This window comes from Brachypodium distachyon, chromosome 5 (assembly GCF_000005505.3).
Source record: "Brachypodium distachyon strain Bd21 chromosome 5, Brachypodium_distachyon_v3.0, whole genome shotgun sequence".
NCBI lineage: Eukaryota > Viridiplantae > Streptophyta > Magnoliopsida > Poales > Poaceae > Brachypodium > Brachypodium distachyon.
Window position 1 is genome coordinate 3,294,228 of NC_016135.3, and position 27,235 is coordinate 3,321,462.

General features: G+C 43.3%; 5 protein-coding genes and 1 long non-coding RNA gene across 7 annotated transcripts; 5 read left to right on the plus strand and 1 right to left on the minus strand.

Annotated features, from left to right (window-relative positions):
* The first annotated feature begins 4,596 nt into the window (after positions 1-4,596).
* LOC112269417 lies at positions 4,597-5,260 on the plus strand. Its single transcript, XR_002961265.1, has 2 exons — positions 4,597-4,831; positions 4,924-5,260. It is a non-coding gene; the product is annotated as an uncharacterized LOC112269417 (long non-coding RNA).
* A 265-nt stretch (positions 5,261-5,525) lies between these two features.
* On the minus strand, positions 5,526-8,594 carry LOC100835184 (G-type lectin S-receptor-like serine/threonine-protein kinase LECRK2). The gene has a single exon (XM_003581039.4). The coding sequence runs from the start codon at positions 8,184-8,186 to the stop codon at positions 5,655-5,657; it is 2,532 nt and encodes an 843-aa protein (XP_003581087.4). The 5' UTR covers positions 8,187-8,594; the 3' UTR covers positions 5,526-5,654.
* Positions 8,595-17,311: 8,717 nt separating this feature from the next.
* On the plus strand, positions 17,312-20,204 carry LOC100837042 (peptidyl-prolyl cis-trans isomerase FKBP19, chloroplastic). Of its 2 annotated transcripts, none has more exons than XM_014895855.2 (10): positions 17,312-17,540; positions 17,869-17,979; positions 18,392-18,477; positions 18,563-18,613; positions 18,766-18,846; positions 18,984-19,028; positions 19,430-19,485; positions 19,568-19,643; positions 19,725-19,846; positions 19,918-20,204. In XM_014895855.2, exons 1-9 carry the CDS (start codon positions 17,336-17,338, stop codon positions 19,821-19,823), a joined length of 810 nt encoding a protein of 269 aa, XP_014751341.2. In that variant the 5' UTR covers positions 17,312-17,335; the 3' UTR covers positions 19,824-19,846; positions 19,918-20,204. The 2 variants fall into 2 exon arrangements, with proteins under 2 accessions (XP_014751341.2, XP_003581090.2); XM_003581042.3 differs by having other exon boundaries at positions 19,936-20,183.
* A 1,594-nt stretch (positions 20,205-21,798) lies between these two features.
* Positions 21,799-22,155, plus strand: LOC100825261 (cysteine proteinase inhibitor 8). The gene has a single exon (XM_003580975.2). The coding sequence runs from the start codon at positions 21,799-21,801 to the stop codon at positions 22,153-22,155; it is 357 nt and encodes a 118-aa protein (XP_003581023.2).
* A 2,926-nt stretch (positions 22,156-25,081) lies between these two features.
* LOC100825568 (putative cysteine proteinase inhibitor 7) lies at positions 25,082-25,480 on the plus strand. Its single transcript, XM_003580976.1, has one exon. It carries the CDS (start codon positions 25,082-25,084, stop codon positions 25,478-25,480), a length of 399 nt encoding a protein of 132 aa, XP_003581024.1.
* Positions 25,481-26,128: 648 nt separating this feature from the next.
* On the plus strand, positions 26,129-26,524 carry LOC100825883 (putative cysteine proteinase inhibitor 7). The gene has a single exon (XM_003580977.1). The coding sequence runs from the start codon at positions 26,129-26,131 to the stop codon at positions 26,522-26,524; it is 396 nt and encodes a 131-aa protein (XP_003581025.1).
* Positions 26,525-27,235: the final 711 nt, after the last annotated feature.

The window sequence follows — 27,235 nt, forward strand, 5'->3', positions numbered from 1 at the left end:
GGAGCTTAAATTCAATCTGGGTCGCTGTTTTCATCAGGAGGTTAGTGCTGGTATCTCTCACTCATTTCATGACAGGTTAAGATATTTTATCAATCTATAAATAACCAGTGCATTGTTTCTAGCTTAGAAATGTTTAGGATTCATGAAAAGGATACGTCTTTCACTTGGAGCCTGTGATTGTTATTATAGAAGCTTGTTATTGTTTCTATACGAGGAAAAATATTCTTGATAAGATTTGCTGTGAAAAGAAAATATGATCAATTATGTTGCAAAGAGTTCTGACAAGATTTTGCCTGATAGTTCTGATATGTTCGTACAATTTGAAGTTTCAGAGGAGACCTCGGAGCTGGATTCTGCAATTGCAACTAGAGAATACTCGAATCGAGATATGCTTATTGCAATTGATGCCTTTGTTTTTCCATACGTGGAAGTCAACGGGTAACAGAGAGGGTATGCTGCTACTTGGAAGGACGATGTGTTTTCAGAAAGATGTCGCATCAAGATAAGCTGATCTAGGCGGGGGAGAGGATTTCAACAGCGTTGCTGTAGGCTTTGGATCAAGGCAGCAACCCACACAAGGATCTGGAGGATGGGTTGCAGGAGTGAGAAGGCTCAGACTTGCCGCAACAGTATTTGAAGTTGTCTTTTCGTACATATCTGAAAACAAACTCCAGAATATTTAGGTTTCTGTGAAATATGGGGACATCAGTTGAACTTGTATTTGAAATAAATTCACAAGAGCATGGAGTGTGGAAGTTATTTAGATTTTACATTGAGAAAATGTATGATCTTGCACAAGTTGATGTATGATATAAAGCATGAACCAGCTATACAATCAATTCATTATGTGAGAAGCAGGAAGAAGAGTACTACAATTAATGAGCACATGCAAATGTATTGTGCTATCAGGTTCATGGAAAAAACGGTGCGAGCTACTCAAGCCCATCATCTCCAATGAGGTGGATTTGATAGCATGATTCTATTATACATAACTCGAGTATTTTTTGTGCTTTTTTCTTTTTTTTAATACATATTCACAAGAAATTTTATGAATGTGCCGCGGTGAATGGCCTATGTTCATATATTGTCGAGATGTAGACTATAGTATTTACTTATTATCGATCACTACCATTGCTTTTGTTACCTTTTTGAAAGTGATGTTTGGTGGTCATAAAAAAATAAAAAAATAAACAAAATAGTTTGATTCATATGTCTTTTGAGTATATCATTCCGTTGCAATGCACGGGCATTCCGCCGGTAACCCAAAAGTAACACAAAAGAAAACTACAATTCTTGCGCTAAAAAAAAATCTTAAGATTTACGAAGCTCATTATCTTTGAGGTTTGAGGCTAGTTTGTGGGGTTCATCTGGGGACAGTTTGAATTGGCCCAGCATATGGAATCGTATAGATGGGCCAACATTGCGCATTTTTTTAATTTCTCATTTTTCTTAGTATGGGGTTGGGCCATATCTCTGATCGTTCATGCCCATTTACATGCTCCAGATAAACAGACCCTTGTTGCTCGTGACCCATTTGTCTATGTCTATGAAAGTATGATGTAGTTATATGATTTTTTTTTTAAAAAATTGGGCCTTGTTTTGCATTTTGCCTCGGGGCCTCAATTACCTAGAACCGGCCCATAGAGGGAAGCAATTTCGATCTTAACACCTAACAAAAAAATTGTTCTCTAAAAAAAAATTTGTCTGTCATCCATTCATAAGTAATTTATATCCTTTGAAGTCTTTGGTTATCCTGAAAGGTTCGGGAGGCAATTTTTAAATTTTCCTATACCAACCGAGGAATGGAATAAATGCTTAAAACAAATCTAACGGAAAAAGGATAAAAGAATTGCCCATATAGTAATAAACCAGCAAATCATTATCTTCGCCTAAACTTAAACATCAGCATAAGGTATGTTTAGCTACTGATTCATTAAACATAGGCCATATCAACCATGTCTAGCAGGCATTAAAATTAGGCTAAATTAGGCGTTAGGATAAGGATAAGGCATCAGCCCGTTTAGAAATGGAATTAAAACAAGACGTTAGGACAAGCGATTGTATGATGCAAAACATTAATATCTTCTAAAATAACCATGTCATGTCTTCACTATAAATACAAATCGTGGATGTACTCATACACTCACCTCATCGACATGGAAAGGACCGGGAAAGGACTACTGGGAACCAGCTGCACGGCTTTGATATGCTTGTGGCTGGTGACGATGCTTCTCTTGTCATCTGGTATGATGTCTCTTGTCATCTCTCTAGATCAGACTCAAATCCAAGTTAATAATTTAGTTGATTTGTCTAAAATGTTTGCGGTTGGATGCAGAAGATTTGGGATCGTACGGCTGCGAACACCAGAGGAGCAGCACATGGTTAAACGAAACGTGTATCAACCGCGGTACCTGCAACGTGCCCTGCAGGAAGGAGGGCTTCGACAACGGCACCTGCAGATCGTACTTTACGTGCATCTGCTCCAGGAACTGCGGCGACGGATCCAACCCTGCCTCTATATCTTGATCGGAGCTGCTGCTATTATTAGTTCACAAGAAGCTCTCTCCGCGGCATAATAAAGCAGCATAGCTTGATGGGGCAGTGCTCATTTCCTGCAATCTTTTTGCCTGCTTTTGCTTTAATTATGATTAACACTGCTCATCATCGCAGCGCGCTCTCCCTCTGTATATATATATATATTAAGGAGTGGGTTGATCTTTATATATATATATATACATATATATATATATATATATATCATCCTTTTGTTTTCAAAGTTGCACTCACAAACTTTAATAAGATCAATCCACTCCTCAATCTTGTTTTTTTTTTCAAAGGATCTAAGATCGTTATGCTTAACGATCTGAAGTGCTTGTCCAGTTCGATTCGATAAACCGAGCGAACGAACTTTTGTTAGGTTCGTTGGGGTTTGATCTTTCCGTCAAGTCCTACACAATAAGCACTAATATGTGTTCTTTGCTTTTGTTGAACAATACATTCAAAATGGCTGTGTGCATCAAAACTCAGTGGTTCAATCTCCTTCCGAAGAAAAACTAATACTCCGTCGTTCCAAATTAACTGACGTGAATTTGTATAGGTTCTTATACAAATCCATGTCAGTTAATTCGTCACAGAGGGAGTATGTAACTTCAACCTGAACTGAAAAAGAAGAATTTCTAGTTTGTCGTGGTGATTTATATCTGGTTTCCATCGATTGGTCCCACACACTTGCTGGTCCGTTGCCTTGGCATATCAATCGACTGTCCTGTCACTCGTCTCGTTGAACCAGACGGTGGTACGCAGGTATTGCCCTCAACGGTACGGAAGCCAAACACAAATTCTTCCTATCGCTGATGAAGTGATGAGTGATGCCCAACTTAATTATGTAGTTATGCCACTCCAGACAAATCATGTGTTTGCCTGAGGTTTTCCACGCGTACACGGGAATTTGTCATGTCAAAATCACAAGTTAGTGCACCATCGGGATGACTGACTAATAAGAAATTTCTCGAAGTAGGCACTAGGCAAGCCTGACTGGCCAGTTGGTGTGACCTTGTGATTGGCTTGCGGAGCACAAAGGGACAAGCGTTTTCAAATCTAAAATCCAGGACAAGAAAAGAAAAGCAGAAATATCTTTTACTTATATTTTCCCATGCTGAGTGTTTGTGTACTACAACATCCGTTTCACAATTTTTGTCGAAATATTACATGTATCTAAATGTTTTCTAAGAATAGACACATCCATTTTTAGGTAAATTTGAGACAAGAATTATGGAATAAATAACTCTCATTTATTCCCTTCGTTCCTAGATAAAGGTGTTCTATCATTGTCGTAAGTCAAAATTCTTAAAATTTGACCAAGCTGTCCATCATTTTTTTTTGAAAAAGTCATAAAAAAACTACCAATATCTATTTTTCCGAAAAAGGAGGGAGTAAATGAGCGAGGAGGTGGTTCCCTCTTTCGCTCACTTTCCTCTTAGATTATCCCGATCCCCTTCGTCTTCTCCCCCATCCCGCGCGTCCCCCACGTACCCCTGCCGCCCCCACCTTATCCTCCTCGCGCGCCGCCGCCGCCTCCTCCCCCTTCCTCCTCCGCTCGCCGACGCCGCTTCCGCCTCTCACGCGCACTGCCGCCGCGTCCGGATCCGGGCCACCACGTCCTCCTACGGCCGGATCCGGCCGCGCCACTCGCACCGCGTGGCAGAAGCAAGGTGAGTTTTTTTTCTCTATAAATAAAAATAAGAAGCTAAATAAAGAAATAAAAATAAAAAGCTCAAAGATTCTCAAAGCCGGAAAGCAAAATATAAAAATGAAAATTCAAAAATATTATAAGCTAACTTTTTATTAAAATGTTTCCAAAAAAGGCAAAAATAAAAAATTCCGACGGTCCAAACATGGGCTGTTGGAATTCGTTCGCTACCTTTGATATGGGCGGTCGTCCGCCATAACTCTGAATTATCATAAAAATGTACTCGACATTTCAAATTTTCACTTTAATCATCAATTCAGCAATATAAATGTGAATAGAAATTATGTCATTGTAATTTTTTGAATATAAACTACTGTAATTAGAATGCCTATGTGCCGACTGTAAAGAGACGGAGGGTTAGGAAACCATTTCCCTGGCAAACGAGAGAAACATATCTGAAAATCCTGAAAGACACCGATGTTTGCTCTCAGGACCGCGATTTCTCGCGCTCTCCGCTTCCGGTGGGTGGATCCACCGCGATTTGTTGTTCACGTACACACAGCGTCAAAGTGGGAACACTATCCCCGCGCAGGCGGCGGCGCGTCGCCGGATTGTCATCTCCTGGTGCTTCTCCCCAAATCCGTACGCTCCCAAATCTTTCCGCTCCCATTCTGAGTTCTGAGGGCTAGATTCCACTTTTCCCAGTGTCAAATCGAATGCCTGTGTCGATGTAGGTGAAGCTGCTGTCTCATCTTGGTTCGTTTTACCCCCACTATTGGGGGAACCTGGGATGTAGAGGGCCTGTCAATCTTGGCGGTGGAGGGATTCCCCATCTCGCTTTTATGTAAATTTATTTACTAGTGGAATGGAAGTAGTACTAAATTGGTCTGAAAGGAGGTTTTTAGTTTGTTCACTGTCGAAATGCATCAGTGGCCAAGTTACTGCTTGAGTTGTTTTTTACCGTGAGCTGGTTGTTTTCTGTCGGTGTAACTCTTGAAGGTGGTAACCTATGCTGGCAAGAAGTCAAGAACAATTTCCTTGCACTGACTACATATTAACGCCACTTTTAAGGAATTTTTTATGCCGATTGCGAAAACCTTGTACTTGCAGAAAATTGATATTAGTTAGTAGCCCATGTTTTCACCTCTGCCTCTTCTCTAGTGTTGGGAATGCCTTTTTTTTCTTTGGGTATTCTAGAAAATGTTTGACAAATGGATTCAGAGTTAAATGTAAATAGGTATATGAATACAGTTATACAGATACCGATCTGTTATCTGAAAAAAAAAGAGATACAAATGCATTAGTTGTGCTATTTGTTGCTGCTAGCCCTATAATGTGCTTGAAATACCATGTTGTCATTATTCTTAAAGCTCTAATAGACAACTGTATCATATCCTCAGTGTATGGCACTATGGCATAATATTGCTTCATACTGGAACTTATTGCTTCATACTGAAGCAGGGCACTACTGAAGTGAACTGATGAAGGAAGAGGGATCTGGAGGCGTGGGGATTTGGACTGCTCCATCAAGCATTTGTGTCACTTTAAGCATGGTTGGCCGCATCGTCGGCTCCTCCTGGAGGCACCACAGTGCTACAGCCACAAAGCGCTCCACCTTTTTAATGTTGAAGTTTGCCTCGTCATCGCCCTCCACTAGCAAGTCGATCCTCCCACACCTGTAACAATCATTTGCCCAGTAAGTGAGTATTGACTGCTCTTCGTCAGCGATCTCGAGCTCCACATTCCGCCTGCAGCACACAAGCTCCAGCAGGATCACCCCAAAGCTGTAAACATCAACTTTGGAAGTGATCGCTATGTTCTTGAACCACTCCGGGGCAACATAACCTCGAGTACCCCGAATGCCGGTGTTTGTCTGTGTCTGATTGGCACGAAGAAGCTTCGCTAGGCCAAAGTCTGCAATCTTCGCCACAAAGTTTTCGTCGAGAAGAATGTTCGGTGGTTTTATGTCGCAGTGGATAATCTGTGTGCTACACTCCTCGTGCAAGTAGAGCAGCCCTCGTGCTACTCCAAGTGCTACTTGAACACGTAGGCTCCAATGTGGCCGAGTATCACTGAAGAGGAATTCATTTAGGGAGCCATTGGTCATGAACTCATACACTAGCAGTCTGTCAGTACCCTCATTGCAGATACCAAGCAGCCTGACCAAGTTCTTGTGAAACGTCTGCCCGATTGTTTGCACTTCCACCATAAACTCCTTCTCAGTCTCTTGCTGGAGCTTTTCAATTTTCTTGACTGCAATGCTGGTCGCATGCTCATCTTGCAGCTGTCCTTTGTACACTGTACCAGAGGCACCGCTGCCGAGCACCTCACGGAAACCACAGGTTGCCTTATCCAGATCGTTGTAAGTGAAAATCTTCGGGGGCAATACAGAACTACCCGATGATTGTGATGACTGGAGTTTCTTCTTGGAGATGATCCAGACACCACAATAAGTGCCACAGAGCAGAATGGAGATAAAAAGAACATTTACCAATACTGAACTTCCAAAAAGTATGGAACTCCCAAGAATCCAATACTTCTTGTCCTTCTTCCATTTGCTGGAGTCGTTGCTGAGCTGGGACTGGGAATTGTTGCTCCTAGGCACCTTGATAAGAACTGTCCTCTGGACACTTTCTGCCATATTCCCATATGATAAAGGGAGCTTTTTCTTCCAGCAGGTTCTTGTATCTGCGTGAAAGACGGCTGTGGCACAGAAGCAATCAATCACACACAGCCTCCGGCACTCTGTCAAGTCTATGGGGCTGTACTCCTCATAGTCAGATTGAGGCCAATCGACACGATCAATGGAACTCATCTCAAACTGTGCCATTGCGGCTGCCTCATCAAGGTCACAACTCTGTGGTTCAAAGTCTGGCTTGCACCCTTTGTATGTTCTCTTCTCGTCAAAGAACTTGTAATGCTGCGGGCATTCGCATTTTGTTGTCTGGTTGTGGGTGCCATCGAAGGAACAGTAACTGTTGAAGCCGCATGCGCCACTGCCTGCCTGTGCACCTTTTGCATTGTTTATTGCATTGCAGATGTTCTGGGGAATTGAGCCCACCAATGTCCATTGCGATTCCCACAGATTTCTCGTCTTCGTGCTCTTCGGGTAAACATATTGACGAAACATACCGTCTGGATCAAGGGTGGCACGGTAGAAGAATTCACCAATTGGGCTCACCTCTGCTGAAGTGATATTGATCTGTGTCCCGTTTTTCAGAGTGAAGTATACCCTGCCGGTTTCATTGAACACCAACTGTGAGCCGTTGCCAACTGTACCACTGGCCCAGTATGCATCATACTGATGTGTGGAAGGCACGGCAATCGGATACATCACGAGATTACCATCACGTTGCACAGCTAGGAGAAACCGGCCATTAGAGTAGTCCGTGGATATGAGGCGACTGCTGAGTGCCGTCCCCAGAGGGAGCACCTGTGTTGGCAGGATGGTATCAGCCGGGTCACCAAAGGTCTCCCACTTTTTTGCACCATCTGCACCAACAAGCACAAAGTCACCAGTGTCGAGCATTCTGGCGTAGGCCACAGCAGGGACTCGGGGACTCCAGACCTCATCTCCTGAGGAGTCCCGGAGCGAAAGCAGCCCAGCAGTGAGCCGGAGCACAGAGCTGGATGGGACTTCGACTGGTGTTGGTGTATCTTCTCCAACAGAGCTGGTCTTGGCGTACCAAGCGACGGTCTTGTCAGGGATCTTGTTGAACCAGACGGCAAGGAGGTAGGAGGAGGGGTTACCTTCTAGTGGTCGGAAACCGAACGCGAAGTCGCCGGAGGGCGAGAGCCACGAGGTGTTTGGTCCCTGGGGTGTCAAAGAGGAGCCCAACGTAATGTTTATTTCTGCCTGAGCTGATGATGTGCCCAGTAGCAGCAAGAATTGGAGGAAGCACAATAGGAGGAGAGGTGCCATTGCTTTTGCTTGTTCCTTGTTCCTCCTACTGATGATGACAAGCTTATATGCCTTATTGCCCATTGGAGAAGGCATTTAACAGTCTACGCTCGCCCTTGCCTTGGAGTATAGGCAGTTAGGCACACTGCAACTTCTAGGAGGACCCATCTTATGGTGCCAATACTGTACGCGGAAAATGTTTGCCTGTGAATTGAATTTTGTGTGGAGCAGCTTGTGAGGCTGAGATTGAATTGGTCAATTGCTTTTAACACGCATATGTACAGTTCAATCGTTAGCCTTCACTTCAGGGAAAGACATGCTTTTGATATGTTGACTGTTGAATTTGAAGCATGAAAAAGGTATATATTCCCATCCTTTTAATTTACTGTTTCCTCTCTATCCTGCTTGCCTATTAAATCATTGTTCAGAAAAATAGCCATTAGCTGTTAAAGCAGCCTGGATATGTGCATGACATTCTCTTGCGGTGTTGTATTAATAAAGCTTGATTGGTTAAACTCTGATTAACTGATCCGCATAGCCTCTTTCTGGCAAGTGAGAAACGTGCTTTGATTTTCACACGGCACAAGTTGCTGCTAGTGTTGTGAGCTTTCTAGAATGAGTTATGGCTGCTCACTTTATGCAGATCCTTACGTTCAACAGTTTTCGTTGACTTGACTTGACCTGGCACAATTGGTCACCCATCAAACACTTCATGGGGACCAGTAACAGTCAGCTAATGCCTTAGCTGTCCTTGCTATCATCCACTCGAAATTTTGATCCCAGCAACAGGTTAGCATCTTTGGACTAGTCAACCGTGACCAGTAGTACATCAGAAACTTGGGACCTTTTTTGTGGGAGGATAGCTTCAATCCATTGGTCTGGCCAAAGAATGACTATGGACTTATGGTTGGAGTAAACAACGCTACAGATACTACGACAATGTCAACCACTGAATTTATACAGGAAGGGTTTAATTTGAATTACTTTATAAATTAAGTTTACTTCATGCTTATTTGGATTTTATCCGAGGAAGGACCCAGCCATTTTCTCTCCTCTCTTTTTTTTATTTTCTCTCCTCTCTTTTCTAATGGACATAAGTTCAAAACGAGTAGCTTTTGTTAAGAAATGAGTTTCGTGGAATCTGCTCTCTTGTACTTATACTCGAGCCTTGATTACGGCGACATGTGTACTTCTAGGGAATCATTATGTCCTAGAGCACAAATTGTTGTGTTATTAATTTGCTCTGTTAGTAGAGAGTTTTTACGGTACCCGGTACTCCCAAATGAGAAGTGGAGTACCAATCAAATCTGACCATACATCTTTAGGGGTAGATTAGACTTTTTGTAGTCCGTATAAACCAATTTTGTCTTGTGTTTCGGTTGGAATTTGACCGTGATTGCGTATCATGCGGCGGCCATCGCGCAACTGTTACTTCCCCAACGGCGGTCCGACCTCCTAGTGAATTCAATCACACAAATGGCATCGAGTTTTCTTACGACAGCAACGCACATACCAATTTGTGCTGCTATGTGCTATCTGTGTAAATCCAGATCAACTACAGATTCAATCTAAGTAGTACGTATCAAGATGGGTGTTGTACGGGGATGAAGTATTTCTTCTCAGAATCCGTGATGAGTTCGTACGTATCCCGTGCTGCCATTCAGAGGAGGCGTCGCGTCCTTGATGTGTGACCCTCCCTGCCGGCAAGCGTTGCGAAAATAAGCAGATTGTGGGCGTGTGGGGGCGTGTAGAGCCTACCCTAAGAGGCATTCGTAGACACTGCATCTCTGAATTTGGGGATTAGGGTTCTAGAGAAGTCTAAAGTAATTCTATTAGATCGCTGCATCTCCAAATCAATCTGGATTCGTTCATATACGAGCAAATAATTTCTAAATTAACCAGTTTGTTTAATCACGTGCTGGTTGCAGATTACAAAATACGCCTACGGGAGGAATTAGTACATGCTGATTACGGTTTTACCCCTAAAACCAAGGTACTCCATAGTATTTGAAGGTCGTACTCCTATCCATCTATGTTGGAGTACTATTTAAGGTCAACCATTAGATTAGGATCAATCAACGGTCCATATCTATTCCGGGGTACCGTAAAAGAGCTCTAGTAGTAAGGCTCTTAGCTGAAGTACTCCACTATACTCTTTTTTATGCCAATCATGCTTTTCTTTTATTTCTTTTTGTACAAATCATGTTATTTTTTATAAACTGCTGCATGGCTAATCATTTTGAAATTCCATATGTGTTGCTGTTTTTTACTTCTGATTTGCAGGAAGCCTATGGACATGTTTTTGCTGTGATGATTTAACAGATAAGAATGGCACATGTTGGTTTACTTGAGAAAATTACGCAAAACCACCACAATTGATGCAACCTTCTAGGAAAACTACCTTTTATTTTTTATTTTTTACAAAGTACCACTAGTTTTCAGTATAACTCTACAAACTTAAAGCCGAAGACTTATTCGGCTCCTGGTTGCTCCATGAAGGACTTTATGGTTTCACGATTTATTTTTGGTCGGTTGATATGGCCCACCGTCAGCGAGAGTGGTTGAGAAGTGCTACATGCAGGCTGGCGGGTGTCCTCTGGAGAGCCTGAGGTGTCCCTATGACGTGTCGTTGGACTATGTTCTGGAGAATTCTTCTCGTTACTATAAATTCGAGCGTTACGTCTGGCTCTTGGCTCTGCGGTGTAGCTGCTGGTCGTGGTTTTCCGTGCGCCTGCTTTCCGTTTGCTCGCTTTCGTTAAGGTGGGGTTGGTGCTGCTGTGGTGTTCTGCTTCGGGTGCTGCTGCGTGGTTTGTTCTGTTAGTTTTTGTCTCTACTTTTTGGTTTGTTCATTCCGTCGTTGTTGCGTTTATCTTTTTCTTTTTTGATTTTTATTTTGCTGTCTTCTTTTTCGCGTTTGGTTTTCGCTGATGTTTTTTTCTTTTCGTTTTCTCTTTTGTGTGTACCATTATTTTTTTGTTTTTTTTATCTTTGATTCCTGATTTGCGGTCTGTCAGGTTTCGTTCTTTTGTTGTTGTTTGCTTGGTTGGGTCGTCCTCATGGACGTGCCTTCTGAGAGACATGGGACGAGGTGGTTTCTCCTGATGTTGGACGTGCTTTGTTAGAACTAAATAAGCATATTTCCGAAACGTAAGTTTTACCCACATTTTTGTTTAGTTTCTTTCGTGAATTCGGTGATGAAGTCTATTCAATGCCGTGGGTATAATGGGCCAAAATGTCTCAGGGCAGCAAGATAGAAGGAGTAGAAGGAGGGGAGTCAACTTCGAAACCCTGAAAAAAATCCCCAATTTTGACGAACCCTAAAAATCCACAATCTTGATGAACCGTAAAGAAGGAATTTTGGTACTTACACGGCCGGCGCCGCACTTCAGACGACAAAGAGCATGGCCTCATGCCGTGCGCGCCGCCGTTGCCTGATCATGAACTCCAGCGCCGGTCCCCGCCGTTGCACCACCCATACAAATGGATGCGCATGAAGTCGAGGCGTCGGCCGCCACACTTGACGAAGCAGCGCGGGGGACAGAGTCTCTGCTCCGGCGAGCGCAGCCCCCGCGCCACCATGGATGCTGGACAGAGATGCTCGCCCCTTCGACAGATGCTCACCCCTTCGAGCATCACCCGCGCGCTGGTGCCGCCATGTATGCTGGACAAGGGAAGGGAATGAGGGAGTTAGGGTTCAGGCTCCCTTATTTTCATTCAATCCGACGGCTTGGAGCACAGAGGGAAGCAGACGGGCCGTCGGGACGTAAACGGGCCAACTCTAGCTACGGGCTCCGGCCCAAGTTTGCTCAGTCCAGAACTATCCATCCGTGGGCCTCGCTGCTGTAAACTACCACGTGGTTAATAGTTCCCTCTTGGACTATCCATCCTTCCAGGAACTTTATTTTTTTACTTGCTAATAACCCAAAGAAAGTTTCACTGGTAGACAACTACAAATGATCACCAGACGATACAAGCCACGGCCCAGCCGGGCGTAAATTTAAACGGGCCGAAACATGAATGTTGGTTTCCTTTCTTCTAGGAAATCAACAGATGCCTATCTTTTGTAAATATAAACAAAGTATACATCCGGCCCAGCCCAACTATAATTAAATATGTAATTCAAACGAGACCATCAATATCGCAACGCGAAATACAATTATCACAGTTTAGGTAACTACAAATTTTTGTTCTCTTTTGAGAAAACTATAAATCTAAACTAACCAAACTTAATTAGTGTAGGTACAAGGCTGATAACACGGACAGAAAAAAAAATGCAGCCCAGCTCAAGCCACATCATCAATTTTGTCTCTCACTAAATAATTCGACAAAAAAACATTTATACGATATATTTAGCAATAACTAAGTTCCGCTTGAATGGTACAAACACGCAGCAACGTGCGCGTACACATCTAGTACTGGTTACTCCGACCACTAATCTCTGGACTGAGTACAAATTGACGGCAAACTTGACGATATGACCCACATGTCGGATCCAATGTGGCTGCCACCTGGACAATCTCTTGCCTTTTATACTTCCCAAACCAGCTGGTGGTACACGCGGCGGCGGCTAGAAGGGCTACAGGGTCTGACGAATCTCGAGACCAGGGGCAAAAAAACTGGGGACTCGCCGTGAGTTCACAGAGGAGGTCATGGAAGGCATAGAAGCTCGGCGATGTGTGGAGCTCAACGGTGGCCGGCGGCGGCCAAAGCTGAGCGTCGACGAGGGGACGGCCACGTGAGGAGGGCACTGGCGCGCTCCTCTCGGTGGCGTGGAGCTCCCGACCTCGACAAAGAAGACCGGAGCTCGCCGTTGGAGGAGATCGGTGCGCCAGAGCGGTCCCGCCGGACTTGGAGAAGACAAGCACAGCGCCGGTGAAACACAGCGTGGCGGCTCGATTCTTTCTGCGTGAGGGACTGCAGCTTCTAGGGCACGGTCCTGCTACCCGTCGTTGGGGCTCACGTGCTCTATGTTCTGCGCGGGCTGCGACTGCGGCGGGAATCAGACTCGCCAAGGTTGGCCACGGCGGCCGGACGGCGACCGCCTTAGCTTTCACACCGGACCCGTCTCCACCGCTAGACCACCGCCGCCTCATCCCGTCCAGCTACCATATCATTTCCTGTTCCAGCTAGGTTAACATGATGGAAGCTTGATTTTTTTTTTGACTACTTCCTGCTTCTGCTGACAATATGAACGAGTTTAAGTTCACATGAAAGCCAAATGGATGAGAATGGGGAGGGTTTTGGGCCCGCGTCAACCACAACAAGGCCGAGGGGAAGGAAGTGGGAAAAAGAGAAGGCAAAGCGTGCTAGTGCGAGTACGTTGAAAGATATTTGGACGGAGATTATGGCCAACAAAAGTCAAGTAATTGAGAAGGGGGATGAAAAGAAGGAAGAAAAGAAGGATGAACACCACAAGTGGTTCATGGAGATGACAAATGAGAAGCTTGCGATTGAGAAGGACAAGGTGGCACTTGAGGCGAAGAGGCTTGAAATTGAAGCAACGAGGGAGCCAAAGTGGCTTGACATTGAAGCAATGAGGGAGCCAAAGAGGCTTGACATTGAAGCAAAGAGGGAGGAGAAGAGGCTTAATGTTGAAGCAATGAGGGTGGCGACCGAGGCCGAACAAGTTGGGCTCACTAAATTCAACGAGGAGTCGAGGATCATGATGGCCAACACAAGCTTGATGGATGCTAAGACAAAATTGTGGCATGAAAATCTTCGTGACAAAATCTTGGCACGAAATGGCATTTGATCTTGTGATGATGTACCGCATGATTTGTGCTTATTTTGGTACTATGTCATTTGAGATATTTGAACTTTGTGATTTGAGATATTTGAACTTTGTCATTTTAATTAATTTGCACTCTACTATTTATTTTTGAATTGATATTGTTGAACACATGATTGTTTGATAGTAGAATTCATTGAGAAATATGTGTGGACAATTTAAAAGGTAGACATTTAGTTTGTGTCCATTGAGTGATGTGGTAAATGGATATTTGCCAAATTGTGCGGACAATGGACAAACGGACGGATGGCTTGTCCATTTGGCTATTCTCCCTTGGAGATGCCCTAACAAGCAACACACAATACTCATTTGTTAGTGTTAATGAGATAAATTTGTTGCTCATTGAAAAACGAACACCGAAGTTAAACTAGTTGAGCAAACGAGTGCTCATTAAATCTCGACGAACTCGAGCTTTATGGCTAAGCCTACCCATAGATCAAGTTCATGTACCAACCATGCAATTTTAATAGTTATAAAAGTAGCATTGTTACTATGATTTCATTTAAAGATTCATGGTCGTTCGGCCGAACCGTTCGCTCAAACCTATTGACTGAGTGGAACAAATGGTGTGTTTGGTTGCGTGCAGGTATCTGGTTTACATCATACGAGGGAGCTTGAACCTGGGATATAAGTTGACGGTTTCAATGTTTTGCATGTAGCCCATTTCAATTTTTTTCCGCCTCCAGCCCCGCTCGTCGGTGCTAACCACGCCTGCCGCCGCCCATATCCGAGCCCGTGCGTTGTTACCACGGGTCAGCGTCTCGCATTCACCCTCATCGATCCATGGGTGGCCGTCGCTCACCACATGTAGCCGTCGCCTCGCCGAGCCTTGCATCTCCGCTGAGGGAGGGGCGTGGCACTGGGGATGTGTAGGCGGCGAGGGCCGGTCGCTCGAGAACGATAGGGAGGGAAGAAGAATCGACAAATGCAGGCTGAGTGGCCTCTTTTTCACGTCTGGGCTGCAAGTACAAGCCAAAGCTCAGGAAACCAAACACCTCAAAATTGGCATCATGGCGCGGACAGCGGACCAGATGCAGTGACTGCAGACAACCAAAGACCCCTAAAGCGAAAGCATTTAAATAACTCATGAGTGATTCATTTGAAAAATCAACATTAAGTTTCTCTTTGGAATTTTAAAGAATGGAAAAACCTCATAAATGTCGTCAAATTTGATAAAATTTGTCAGCTAGTACTCCCTCCGTCCAACAACAAGAAGCATATTAGGTTTGCGTTGACCAATCCTTTGACCAAAAATTACTTCATAATATGTGATTAATGTGATCAAAATCATAACCATAAGCAAATATCATTGAATAGGAATATAATGGATATCAACTTATGTCCTATAATTATATATTATTAGAGCAATTTGTGATCAAACCATAGATTAAAGGAAAGCTAATATGCCTCTTATTGTTGGAGGGAGGCAATACATACAAGAGACCACTTTGCGAGCGCTAGGCTGGTTTGAACTCCAAGGTGATGCCGCGATGTAGCATGTACTAGCACCGTCGGATGCCCGCGCGGATAGACGGATGCTTTGCAAATGGTTTCTTGTAGGCAAGCCTGACACCTTATCCGCAACCCAAACCCGTGATTTCCCGCTGTCCGTCCGTCCGTCCCCATGTCATCCCCGGCATGCCATCCCGGCCTCCTGACACATCACCACCAGGCGAACCTCCTCCTCCCGGCGGCTCCCCCGTCGGTCTTGAAGCCAGCGATTCATCGAACAAGATCTGCGCGCCTCACCTTCCAGTTCTTCTCCGCCGTCATCATTCTCGTCTCATCTCTTCTTGCCTTCATAAGCAGATCTACCTTCCAATGATTTTTTTGGCTCGCTAAGGTCACTTCCCGCACACGGAGCCACCAATACAAGCGTTTCCTTTTGCTCTGGGTGTGCCTTCTGCCTTCATTTGGGCGTCCTACCTCCCTCCGACTCATAAGCGAAGCACAAAAATACGTCGAGGTAGGGCGAATTCGTATATAAGACATATAACACTAAATGTATATTTTATGATTGCAAAAATGTATTCTAATGTGTTTAGTTTCTATATTTTAATAATTCTTATAATGTTTTGTATTTTACATTCAATATTTGTATGGGTGCTTTTTTTTATCCACTTTAATATTGAACTAATTTTACATTTAATATTTGTAGTATCCGAACTCATATAAGTATAGACCGTCAAATGTGTAATAATCTTAATGCTATATATATCTTTCTAATAATCCAATGTTTCACGGAATGATAGAACACATGGAAATGGATTATCAAATTAGTTCTTTATAAGAGTAAATATATATTTATATTTTTTGTTTCCAGAAACATCTCCATACTTAAATACTTAAAAAAAAGATATTTGGATTTGCTGTATCTAAATCACATCACTATAGTTAGGGATAAGTTGATTGTTCACCCGTTGGATGTACATTGATCGTTAAGATTCATAACAAACAGAAGGGAGTGGCTCCGATACTATCGACTAAGAAGAAAACATGTTGCTTAAAAAATCAGGCACTTCAGATATGGACACACCCATAGATATTTGGCACCCTAGTCACCAGGTCGAGCGAACGAGGAGGGGTCAGGCCCGAGGGGATCGGTGAAGACTCCGAGACCTCAGACGATCTTTGCTGGCGGCGCCTTCTACCTCCTCCTCTACTTGTTGGCGCGCCACACGCTGAGAGGGTGGGACATGCTTGGAGAGGTGATCGTCGACGACGGCGGTTGCTAGCGGCAGCCACACTAGTAGAGAGGGAGAGAGATGTGAGGTTCATAGAGGAAAAAGAAACGACGTTGGCTCGTGATTGCTGGCAGTGACGGCACTAGAGGGGAGAAGAACATGGCCAGCGAGAGAACCGTCGCCACATAGATGATTTGGGGTGGGTGTGGGGAATAGTCATGGCCATTAGGCCGAGTTTTTTTAGGCCGGCCCGAGGCACGTGAAAAAAGCACGGCCCGGACCAAATCGTGCCGGGCCAGGCACGAAGCCTACCACGTGCCAGGCATTTTTTAGGGATTCCAGCCCATGGGCCGGCACGAGCACGGTACGCAAAGCACCGAGACGAGCCTGGCACGGCACGAAAAGCACGACACGAAAACAAGCCGATTTTAATTTTTTAAAATATTTTATATGTGTTTTCAAGTGTTTTTTTAATCTTTACAGAATTTTTCGTTTAAAAATGCCCCGAACGGGCCGAAACAGCCCGAACGTACACAGCTCAGGCCTTCGTGCTTTCAGGCTGTAGGCCAGATCCGAAATGACTACATACCAGGCCTTATTTTTTTATCAAACTCGTGGACCATGACACGGCACGATTTCATTTCGTCCCACCGTACCGGGCCGTCTCCGTCTCGTGCCCGGGCCGTGCCGGGTCGGTCCGTTGGCCAGGATCAGTGGGGAACAACCGAACAAGATGTGAAATGGGAAATTTTCGCTAAAAAAAAAGACGTGAAATGGGAAAGGAAGAGGATAACGTGGAATTCGAAATGTGCCCTTCGGACGAGAGGTCAGACAGACTTGGAAGCATGAACCCCGTCGCTTGTATTCGTCTTCGAGCGAGCGCCGCCGCCCCTGCCTTCCCATCCCGCTGCCGAGCAGCGCCCCAGCCCCCTCGCTCCGTCTCTCGTCTTCCTCCTCGTGCGAGCGCCTCCACCGCAGGTATCTATCTCGTCGCCCTACCTTGCCCTACCGGGTCCTCCGCCCTTGCTCCGACCCATATTACTTCTTGTTGATTTAGTATAAACTTGTACAGTATGGGTCGGAGGGAGTAGCATTTTTCCTTCCAGAAAATTGGGCGTCCAACTGAAACACATTGTCCACGCAAGATGTGATAATGCATTCAGGTGGTAGGATTTAGAAGTAGAATGCAGTTTGTCTGAATGTTGGAAATACAAAACTAATGGATTACTACTTTCTTACAACTAGGCCGGCTAGGACAATGGATGCAGTACCAAAGATGTTTGACACGTTTATTACATGCGTACAGGTGGTATGGCAAAAAGAAGGAGACTGCTGTTGGTTCCTGCAATTAGTATCGCCATTGGTTCCTTTCAGTACAGTCTTGAGAAGGGGTCAGCAAAAGCTGAATTTACTGATAGTAAGTCTTCAACCAGTATCCACCCTGTTTAATATAGACAGGTTCTTCTCTACCATAACAGATATGCTTTGAAGCTATAGTTATCCCGAATGCTCTGCTGACATAATTAATGTTGGATTCCGATCTGCCATGTTGACATTGTAGAAGAGAGGCCAGTTGTTAGACTAAAATGATTTTACCTCAAGGATCTCATCCTCAAATCTTTTCTTTGCATATTTGTATACAATTTTTTAGTTGGTCTCTTTGCAGAACAGAAAAATCTTTCAAGTGTAACAGCAACAGCGAGGCTGGTATATATACCTAACTGCTGCTCGGTGAATTGTGTTTAAGTATATCAAAATTTCCAATCAGAACTCATAGAAGCACTTTAAAAAATGCAATCATGCCTTACTCTTTGGTATTACAATTTTAGTGCCAGCGCTTCGTGGGAAGGATTATGGGAAGACGAAAATGAGTTATCCAGATTACACTGAAACAGAATCAGGCCTCCAGTACAAGGTGCTTACACGGCCATTCAATGATTTGGACACAATGTTCACATGATCAGACTTGTTAAGTTCATAATTCTCATAACAAATTACAGGATTTGCGGGTAGGGGATGGCCCATCCCCAAAGAAGGGAGAGACAGTAGTGGTGAGTTACAAGCAGTCAAGCATGGCCTTTGCACTGGACCTGTAGCTAGTTTTATTTTGTTTCATCTGTACTTTATGTAGCATGTTCTTTTTTTGTTATTTGTTGAGGTGTGCCAACCATGATGTGGATTTGGGTTTTTGAATGCGCATCAGATTGATTGGGACGGGTATACAATTGGATACTATGGTCGCATTTTCGAAGCTCGAAACAAGACAAAAGGGGGTTCTTTTGAGGTACAAAATGCTGCCTTTAGATGATAAAAAGATGAGTCCTCAGCTCCCTTAGAACTATAAAATAGACATCCTTTTAAATATAAACTGAGTTATTCCTTCAGTTTGACCAACGCCCGCATTTTGTATTCAAATTACAGGGCGGTGATAAGGAATTCTTCAAGTTTAAGGTTGGATCAGGACAGGTGATTTTCTAATTAGGCACTGGTAGCACTCAAGTACTCAACTAGTTTTCTTATGCTCCCACTAGGCAAATTCTGGTACTTCATAATATAATTTTTGGTAGAATGCTTTATTGCCATGTTCATAATCCATATTTGTGTTTCCATATCCATGTTGTCTGACTGATACTGGTTCTTGAATAACATTACCATGCTTGTGCATAGTAAGTAATTCTTATTCACTGACAAACGTTCCTACCTGTAATTACAATTTATTCCTCCAATCCTAAATTCTCGTCGTAACAACGACAAGAATTTAGGATCGGAGGATGTTTCCATTCTTTGCTGCGGTACTGTGTACGCTGAGCTACACCGTTTGACTTAGTTACTTTCTGACAAATAGCATTCTTAACAACGTCAATTAGGTCATACCAGCTTTTGAGGAGGCTATGACAGGCATGCGTCCAGGTGGAGTTAGAAGGTAAGCTGTCCCCAATTTCTGTAACCACAATTTCGATGTATTAACACACTTCTAAACGTACTATGGATGGTTCACACTTCAGGATAATAGTACCACCGGATATCGGTTACCCAGATAATGACTTGAACAAGTTAGGACCAAAACCAACAACATTCTCGGTAATAGTTTATCCCTGAATATACTAGTTTTTCTATAATTTTGATGATTAGATCACATAACAGTTCTTTTCTTTTTTACAGGGACAAAGGGCACTTGATTTTGTTCTGAGAAATCAAGGGTTAATAGATAAAACTCTCCTGTTTGACATCGAGCTTATCAGGATAATTCCAACACAATAAATACAAGGTTCCTTCCTTGGAAAGTGAGTATGTGTTGCACAAATGTGCAATTTTTATTCTCTCGTTTGTCCTGTTCAACTCAATAAATTGTCAGGAGCATGTATTGTTGCAGGGTATTTTGATGAATATTTCGAGGAGAGGAGTACAACTTTTCAGAATCGAAAGAAATCTTTGGAACATCGACCGATATGTAAATATATACCATTTATTTTAGTACCAAAAAAAACATATGTACATCCAACTGCGATTTTTTTTCTAGGATATCCACAGTTTCATCTTTCTCTTTGTAGCATTTTTCTACACTAATAAAAGCATATTTTGAATGAATCGTTTATAAGTGGAGCCAATTGGCTTAATACTTATTCTGCGCAGGTTTCATCACAGTAACAATTCTCTTCTGAAACTGATGTGGCAATTCCTGCTTTTTTTTATTGTATTTTGAATGCTAACTATAGTGGTGATAACTCTCTTCTTGTAAAGTACAAGCTGCTTTTTTTCAGTGCCACAGTATATCTAATGTTGAGTACGGAGTAGTAGATATTGGAATAAGGAAGATGTATTATACCTAGCGCCGTATAATATAACTTGAGCTTTTGTAGCTTATCGTTATACAGGACTGTACATACGCCCTATAATTATCCGACAACTCATCTGCAAAAAAAAAAGAAACCCGATAACTCTCTTGTAAAATTTACTACACGACCTTCTGTCCAGTGTTTGGTAAAACAGGATGAAGGTGCAATTAAACCAGTCTATCTAATCCCAGGCTGCAAAGCCTGCATGAGGAATAATAGTGTCTCCAGATCTCCTAAATAAGTATCGGACTCCAATAAGTATTGGGAGTGATAAAGAAACATTAAGATAATGTCGTTAACACCAATGTTAAGCAAGAATTGAACTATTTGAGTAAATAAAGGAACCTTAGCTTGACCACCTTGTAATGTTATTCCGCTCGTGTAATAACTGAGCTGTCAGTAGATCAATTGATCTACTTGATCTACTGTCTTTCCCTTCAAAAAAAACTGAGCTGTCCATGCATTTTAACATACTCCCTCCGTCCAGAATGAACTGACGTGGATTTGTATAGGGCTGTCAGGAGATCAATTGATCTACTGTGTTTCCCTAAAAAGAACTGAGTTGTCCGTTCATTCTAACATACTCCCTCCGTCCCGAATGAACTTATACAAATCCACGTCAGTTAATTCAGGACGGAGGGAGTACGAGATACAGAAGAAAATGGACCAAAATAGCTCGAGTTTAGCAGCATTTTTACTAAGCTAGAGATTTTGACTCCCATGCCTGAAAGCTCTTCGGGTATTGCAAATCGATAACCTCGTGGGGTACGTTTCAATTGAAAGCTTCTCAAGCCGAGGAAATATCATGAATTCACTTCGGGTTTCGTAGAACATCACAGTCCCAACATATAGTATTTTTTTAGAATTTTTTTGAAACTTCTAAACGTGGTTTTTATGGAGTTTGAACGGTTTGCACCGAATGAGGTTTTCACCGGATACTTCGCCTATTTGAAAACTCTCAAGATATTTCAATTCCAAAACCTTCAACTGAGGGAACACCTAATCCCTATTATATTTGGATACTGCGTCCAATGAATTCTTGCAAGGTTGCACCCAGTTAGTAGAGTATTAACTAATATCCTTCTAACCCGCAAAAAAAAAAAACTAATATCCTTCTAAATACCTATTTGGATAGGCATATGATTTTGATATACTTTTGAACAACAGGTGACCCGGACAAAAAAAAGGTTTAATCAATGTCCTACTAAATGCGTATAATTTGGATAAGCATCATTCCAATTAATACTTTCCTGCCCATGTTGCCAAAAGTGAGAGTGCAACATCTATTTAAGCGCCCTCATCCCACTTGTCTTGGACACCTTATCTTGACTATCTAAAACCAATCCAAAGAAATAAATATGAGGATCTCTACTAGCTTCTTCCTCGTTGCCGCTGTTGGGATGATCTACGCCATTGCTGCCACGCCAGCCGCCACAGGCTGTGATGTCCCATTTGGGGACCAATCTAGGACAGCCGGGATTGTCGGCGCATGGGAGCCAATCAAGAACGTGAATGACCCACACATCCAGATGCTAGGCGGCTGGGCGGTGTCGGAGTATGGCAACCACGCCAACTGCAGGCTGAAGTTCCACAGGGTGGTGAGGGGCAGGCAGCAGTACGTGTCCGGGGCGGAATACGAGCTCATCATCGATGCGTCGCCGGAGCTGGTAGGAAGGAAAGAGGGCTGGTACAAGGCGGTGGTTTATGAGCAGGGTTGGTCCAACGTTCGCCACCTCGTCTCCTTCAGCAGGGCCTAGGAATGATAATTGTGTTTTGGATCTCTTTGGCTGTTTAATCCAATAACAATAATAATAATAATTGATCGATCCTTTCGTTTGTCACATGTTCTGTGGAAACGCTAGCTAGTGGCTACAAGTCTTTAGAAAGTGAAATATAATTAAAAAAACAAATATGGGAACTATGTGAATCTTTTATCTATTATATGCTAAAAACATACGATGGGTTAAAAAAAGATATCCACAAAAGGGGCACAAAATGACCAAAAAAGGGGACACCGTGCAACCAAATAAACCAAAAAACCGATCACCCAAAGGGCGAAAATTGGGCACCCAATCACCTGCCCTAACACAAACGTTGCTCTCAATCGGGAATCACTTAGCTTCCACCACAAACACGTAGAAAATCTGCCCTAATAGCAGCAAATTTGCCAACCAAAAGCACTACCAGCCCGTTTGGCCACCACCATAAATGAAATGAAATCCAATTCTTGATAGGAGGACTTCATTTGGTTGAATTTGAATTCCCTGTTCAGAAATCATGTTTGTCTACCACATGAATTTGTAGAGTGATAGACAATTCCAGAAAAATGATGGCTTTTGAAGAGGAATTGGAGTTAGTTATGGTGCAATTGTATGGAATTTGAGATTGAATTTCTCTGGCCAATTCTGTGCTAACCAAACAAGTTCGTTTCTGGAATTTAAAATGAATCAAGAATTCTAGTTCCAAATGATGAGTGCCAAACGAGTTCTAAAAGTCCCGTCCCAAAATCAACCAAAATAGCCACCGCATTTCGATGGGAATCAACAACCAAACTGAAACAAAAATACCACCGGAATCGCACACAAAATAATAACAAAAATCACATCCGAAATCTACCAATCCACCAAAAAACATCAATTAACCAGACCAAATATGCCACCGAAATTCAGTAGAAGTTGCGAACAAAACCAACATAAATCATCACCAAACCCACCACAACCCGTTAGCTACCTGAATTGCACGAATCAAACCTATTGATCTGCCCAATCGCGGTATACATACAAAGGTGATTCTACATCGACCAAAAAATGCTGAGAATAACAAACTTGTCAAGCGCATGGATCATGGATGAATGTCAAAAATACCGAATTAGCCGCGTGCCATTCGCCTGTCACCGGTCTAAATCGCTTGAGATCCGAACCGTTCACCGTGAAACATATATAGGCGATGCAGGAGCAAGCGATATATAGCGATGATAAAGAACAATGCAAGAAATGCGGGTGCATAAATGGAGCCGTACCTCGGTAGTCGTATGGAGGAGAGAGCTAGAGCAATTGGGCAGGAAGGTGATGCAAAAGAGGGTTGTTTCGGCTAAGAGTCAAAACTGGGCTTTCAAACAGGCAGGGCCTAATTAAGTTTAGGTTTACAGCTGTAAGCATTGAATATATGATCATTCGTATAATATTCATCTGTTTGTAAATATAAGTTGCTCTATCTTTATTCTAAAGTCAATTTTCTTAAAGTTTGCCCAAGTTTTATAGAAAATCTGTCAACACCTGCAACTCTAAATTAGTTTTATTAAATCTATTATATGGTGTATATCTTCATAGTATACGTATCTGATATTGTAAATATTAGTACCTTTTTTTTATATATTTGACCAATCTTTAAAATGTTTGACTTAGGACAAAGCAACGGCATCTTATATTTACAAACGGAGGTACTAGGCCGGCTGGGTGGGATGTAGAGGCGGCGGTGGGGCTGGGGCGGAATGTGGATGTGGCAGCTGAGGAGAACAATGGGGAGGGAAGAAGAATCAACGAAGTGAAAGAGGTTGCACAAGAAAAACGGTCACATCAGCCATGCAGGCTGAGTGGCCTCTTTTTACCTCTGGGCTGCAGGTACTAGCTAACAGTGGCAGATCTAGGATTGTCCAATGCGTGGGGCTAAACTAGATCAAGCATGAAAACCTAGGGCTAATCCTTTGCTAGCTAAATTTTTTTTGCCAAATCACTAATGATTTGTACATGTATTAGCTATCCCTAGTTACCCTAGGTGTGGTTCCGCCCCTGCTTGCCAAGGCTCAGGAAATCAAACACCTCCAAATTTGCATTGCGGGTGTGGACTAGATGCAGTGCAGACACCCAAGCACCCCCAAAACGAAAGCATTGAAATACCTCATGTGTGACTCATTTGAAGAATCAAATGTTTCTCTTTGAAATTTTAGCAAATGGAAAAACCTTTACATGTGCAGACACCCAAGCACCCCCAAAACGAAAGCATTGTGGAGGTTAGGGAAGGTCGATTGACAACGCTGTCAATTTTCTGCAGTCAATAATAAACAACTTCTCAAGCTGAGGAAACATTATTTCTTCTCCTTCCACTGACTACCATACATGAAAGCTCTTCGGGTATGGTTGTTTGCATCGATTGATACAGAGGCCGGGGGGTCTCCCTCTTTTTCGAAAAAAAAATTGAAAGCTCTTCGGGTATTGCAATTCCACAACCTTGTAGGGCATGTTTCAGTTGAAAGTTTCTCAAGCCGATGAAATATTATGTATTCCCTTTACGGTTCCTTCGACTGACTTCTATCTTCGAAAACTCTCTAGATCTTTCAATTCCAGAACTTTCGATGTTAATTTCTCCGCAAAAATAATAATTCAATTGCCGGGACCTGCTCAATGCCTACTATATTTGGATACTGCATACAATTAATTCTTGCACCCAGTCAATAACTGTTGAATAATTTCCTTCTAAAATGCCAATTTAGATAGGTATGCAATTAACTGCAGAGTAACAGATGACCCGGAAAAAGAAGGTTGCAATCAATGTCCTTCTAATCATGGTGACAAAAGTCATAGTGCTATGCATCTATTTAAGCGCCCTCATCTCATTTTCGTTGGACACCAGACATCCCCACATAAACCAACTGACCTTGCCTACCTCAAACTGACCCAAAGAAAGATGAGGATCTCTACTAGCTTCCTCCTCGTCGCCGCTGCCGGGATCATCTACGCCATTGCTGCCGTGCCAGCCGCCACAGGCTGCGACGTCCCATTTGAGGACCAATCTAGGACAGCTGGGCTTGTAGGCGCATGGGTGCCAATCGGGAACGTGAATGATCCACACATCCAGATGCTGGGCGGCTGGGCGGTGTCGGAGTACGGCAACCGCGCCAACTGCAGGCTGAAGTTCCACAGGGTGGTGAGCGGCAGGCGGCAGGTCGTGTCTGGGACGAACTATGAGCTCATCATCGATGCGTCGCCGGAGCTGGGAGGAGGGAAAGATGGTAGGTACAAGGCGGTGGTTTATGAGCAGGGCTGGTCCAATGTTCGCAACCTCGTTTCATTCAGCAGGGCCTAGGAGTTATAATTGTGTTCTGGAAATTATGAATAATCTCTTTTGATGTTTAGTCCAATGACAATAATAATTGATCCATCCTTTCGTTTGTCATGTGTTTTGTGGAAACGCTGGCTAGCTTGTAGCTACCCGTCTTTCACTATTTTTTCTCTCTAAAAAGAGGACGTTTTTTGTCCTTGCATCAATAGCTGCACACAGCCATAATATTATTGAAGTCTCAAAAATTGAAGAGATCTCAGTTATTACAACTCAAAGTGACAACATATAAGATGAGAATAAAACATATTCCTCCTAGCCTAACACCTCAGTACTCGTCAAAACGACCCCAAAAGCAGCTGAGAGAGAGAGAAAGCGAGAGAGAGAGCTCGGTTCCCCAAATCCAAGAAACACCCAACTCTCATAGCCAGAAGTCCAAGACCATTCACCTTCCTAGGTTGCTTGGTAGCCGGCATCAACGTAATGGACACCGCCACATTGCCTTCACTGTAAAAAAAAAACTAATACCCTTCTAAATGCCTATTTGCGTACGCATATGATTTGGATATTCTTTTGAACAACAAGCGACCCAGACAAAAAAAAATTTAGAGCCATCATCCCACTTGTGTTGGACACCTGACCTTGACTACCTCAAACCGATCCAAAGAAACAAAGATGAGGATCTCTAGCTTCTTCCTCGTCGCCGCTGCCGGGATCATCTACGCCATTGCTGCTGCTCCAGCCGCCACAGGCTGCGTTGTCCCATTTAGGGACCAATTTAGGACAGCTGGGACTGTCAGCGCATGGGAGCCAATTGGGAACGTGAATGATCCACACATCCAGATGCTGGGCGGCTGGGCGGTGTTGGAATACGGCAACGGCGCCAACTGCAGGCTGAAGTTCCACAGGGTGGTGAGGGGCAGGCAGCAGTACGTGTCCGGGGCGGACCACGAGCTCATCATCGATGCGTCGCCGGAGCTGGGAGGAGGGAAAGAGGGCAGGTACAAGGTCGTGGTTTATGAGCAGGGCTGGTCCAACGTTCGCAACCTCGTCTCCTTCAGCAGGGCCTAGGAGTGATAATTGTGTTTTGAAGATTATGGGTAATCTCTTTGGCTGTTTAATCCAATAATAATATATTGCTGTCAAACAAAATTGACCCATCCTTTGGTATTGTCATATGTCTTGTGGAAACGATAGCTAGTAGTTACAAGTCTTCATTAATTCGAAAGTGATTATTGCATAATGGCATAACATAATTAAAAACAAATATGTGAACTATGTGAATCTTTTATACATGAATCTTTATCTATTACTGTATATGGTAAAAAGACACGACTGGCTAACAAAAATATAGATGTATATCTATATAGATATCCCCTCCAGTGGCGGTTAAAAAATGGGGTTGGTGGCGGTGATCACGCCCGCCACCAACTCTGTGTCATTGGAGGTTTTAGCACCGGTGGCGGGTAAAATACCCGCCACCGAAGACCTACAAACCGCCACTGTAAATCGCTTCGGCACCACCAGAAAAGTGCGTAGAGTACATCAGTGGCGGGCAAATTACCCGCCACTGGACATTTCCAGTGGCGGTCTTTGACCACCGCCACTGTAACCTTTTCCGGTGGCGGTGGTGTATAACCACCACGGGTACTGTTTTTTCCCGAAAATAAATAAATGAATTATTTATAAAAATAAATATTCCCGTAGCACAGAAATAGTAGGAATACAACACATAGCAGGAATACAGCAGCACAGTATACATCACCAAAGAGACAGAATAGC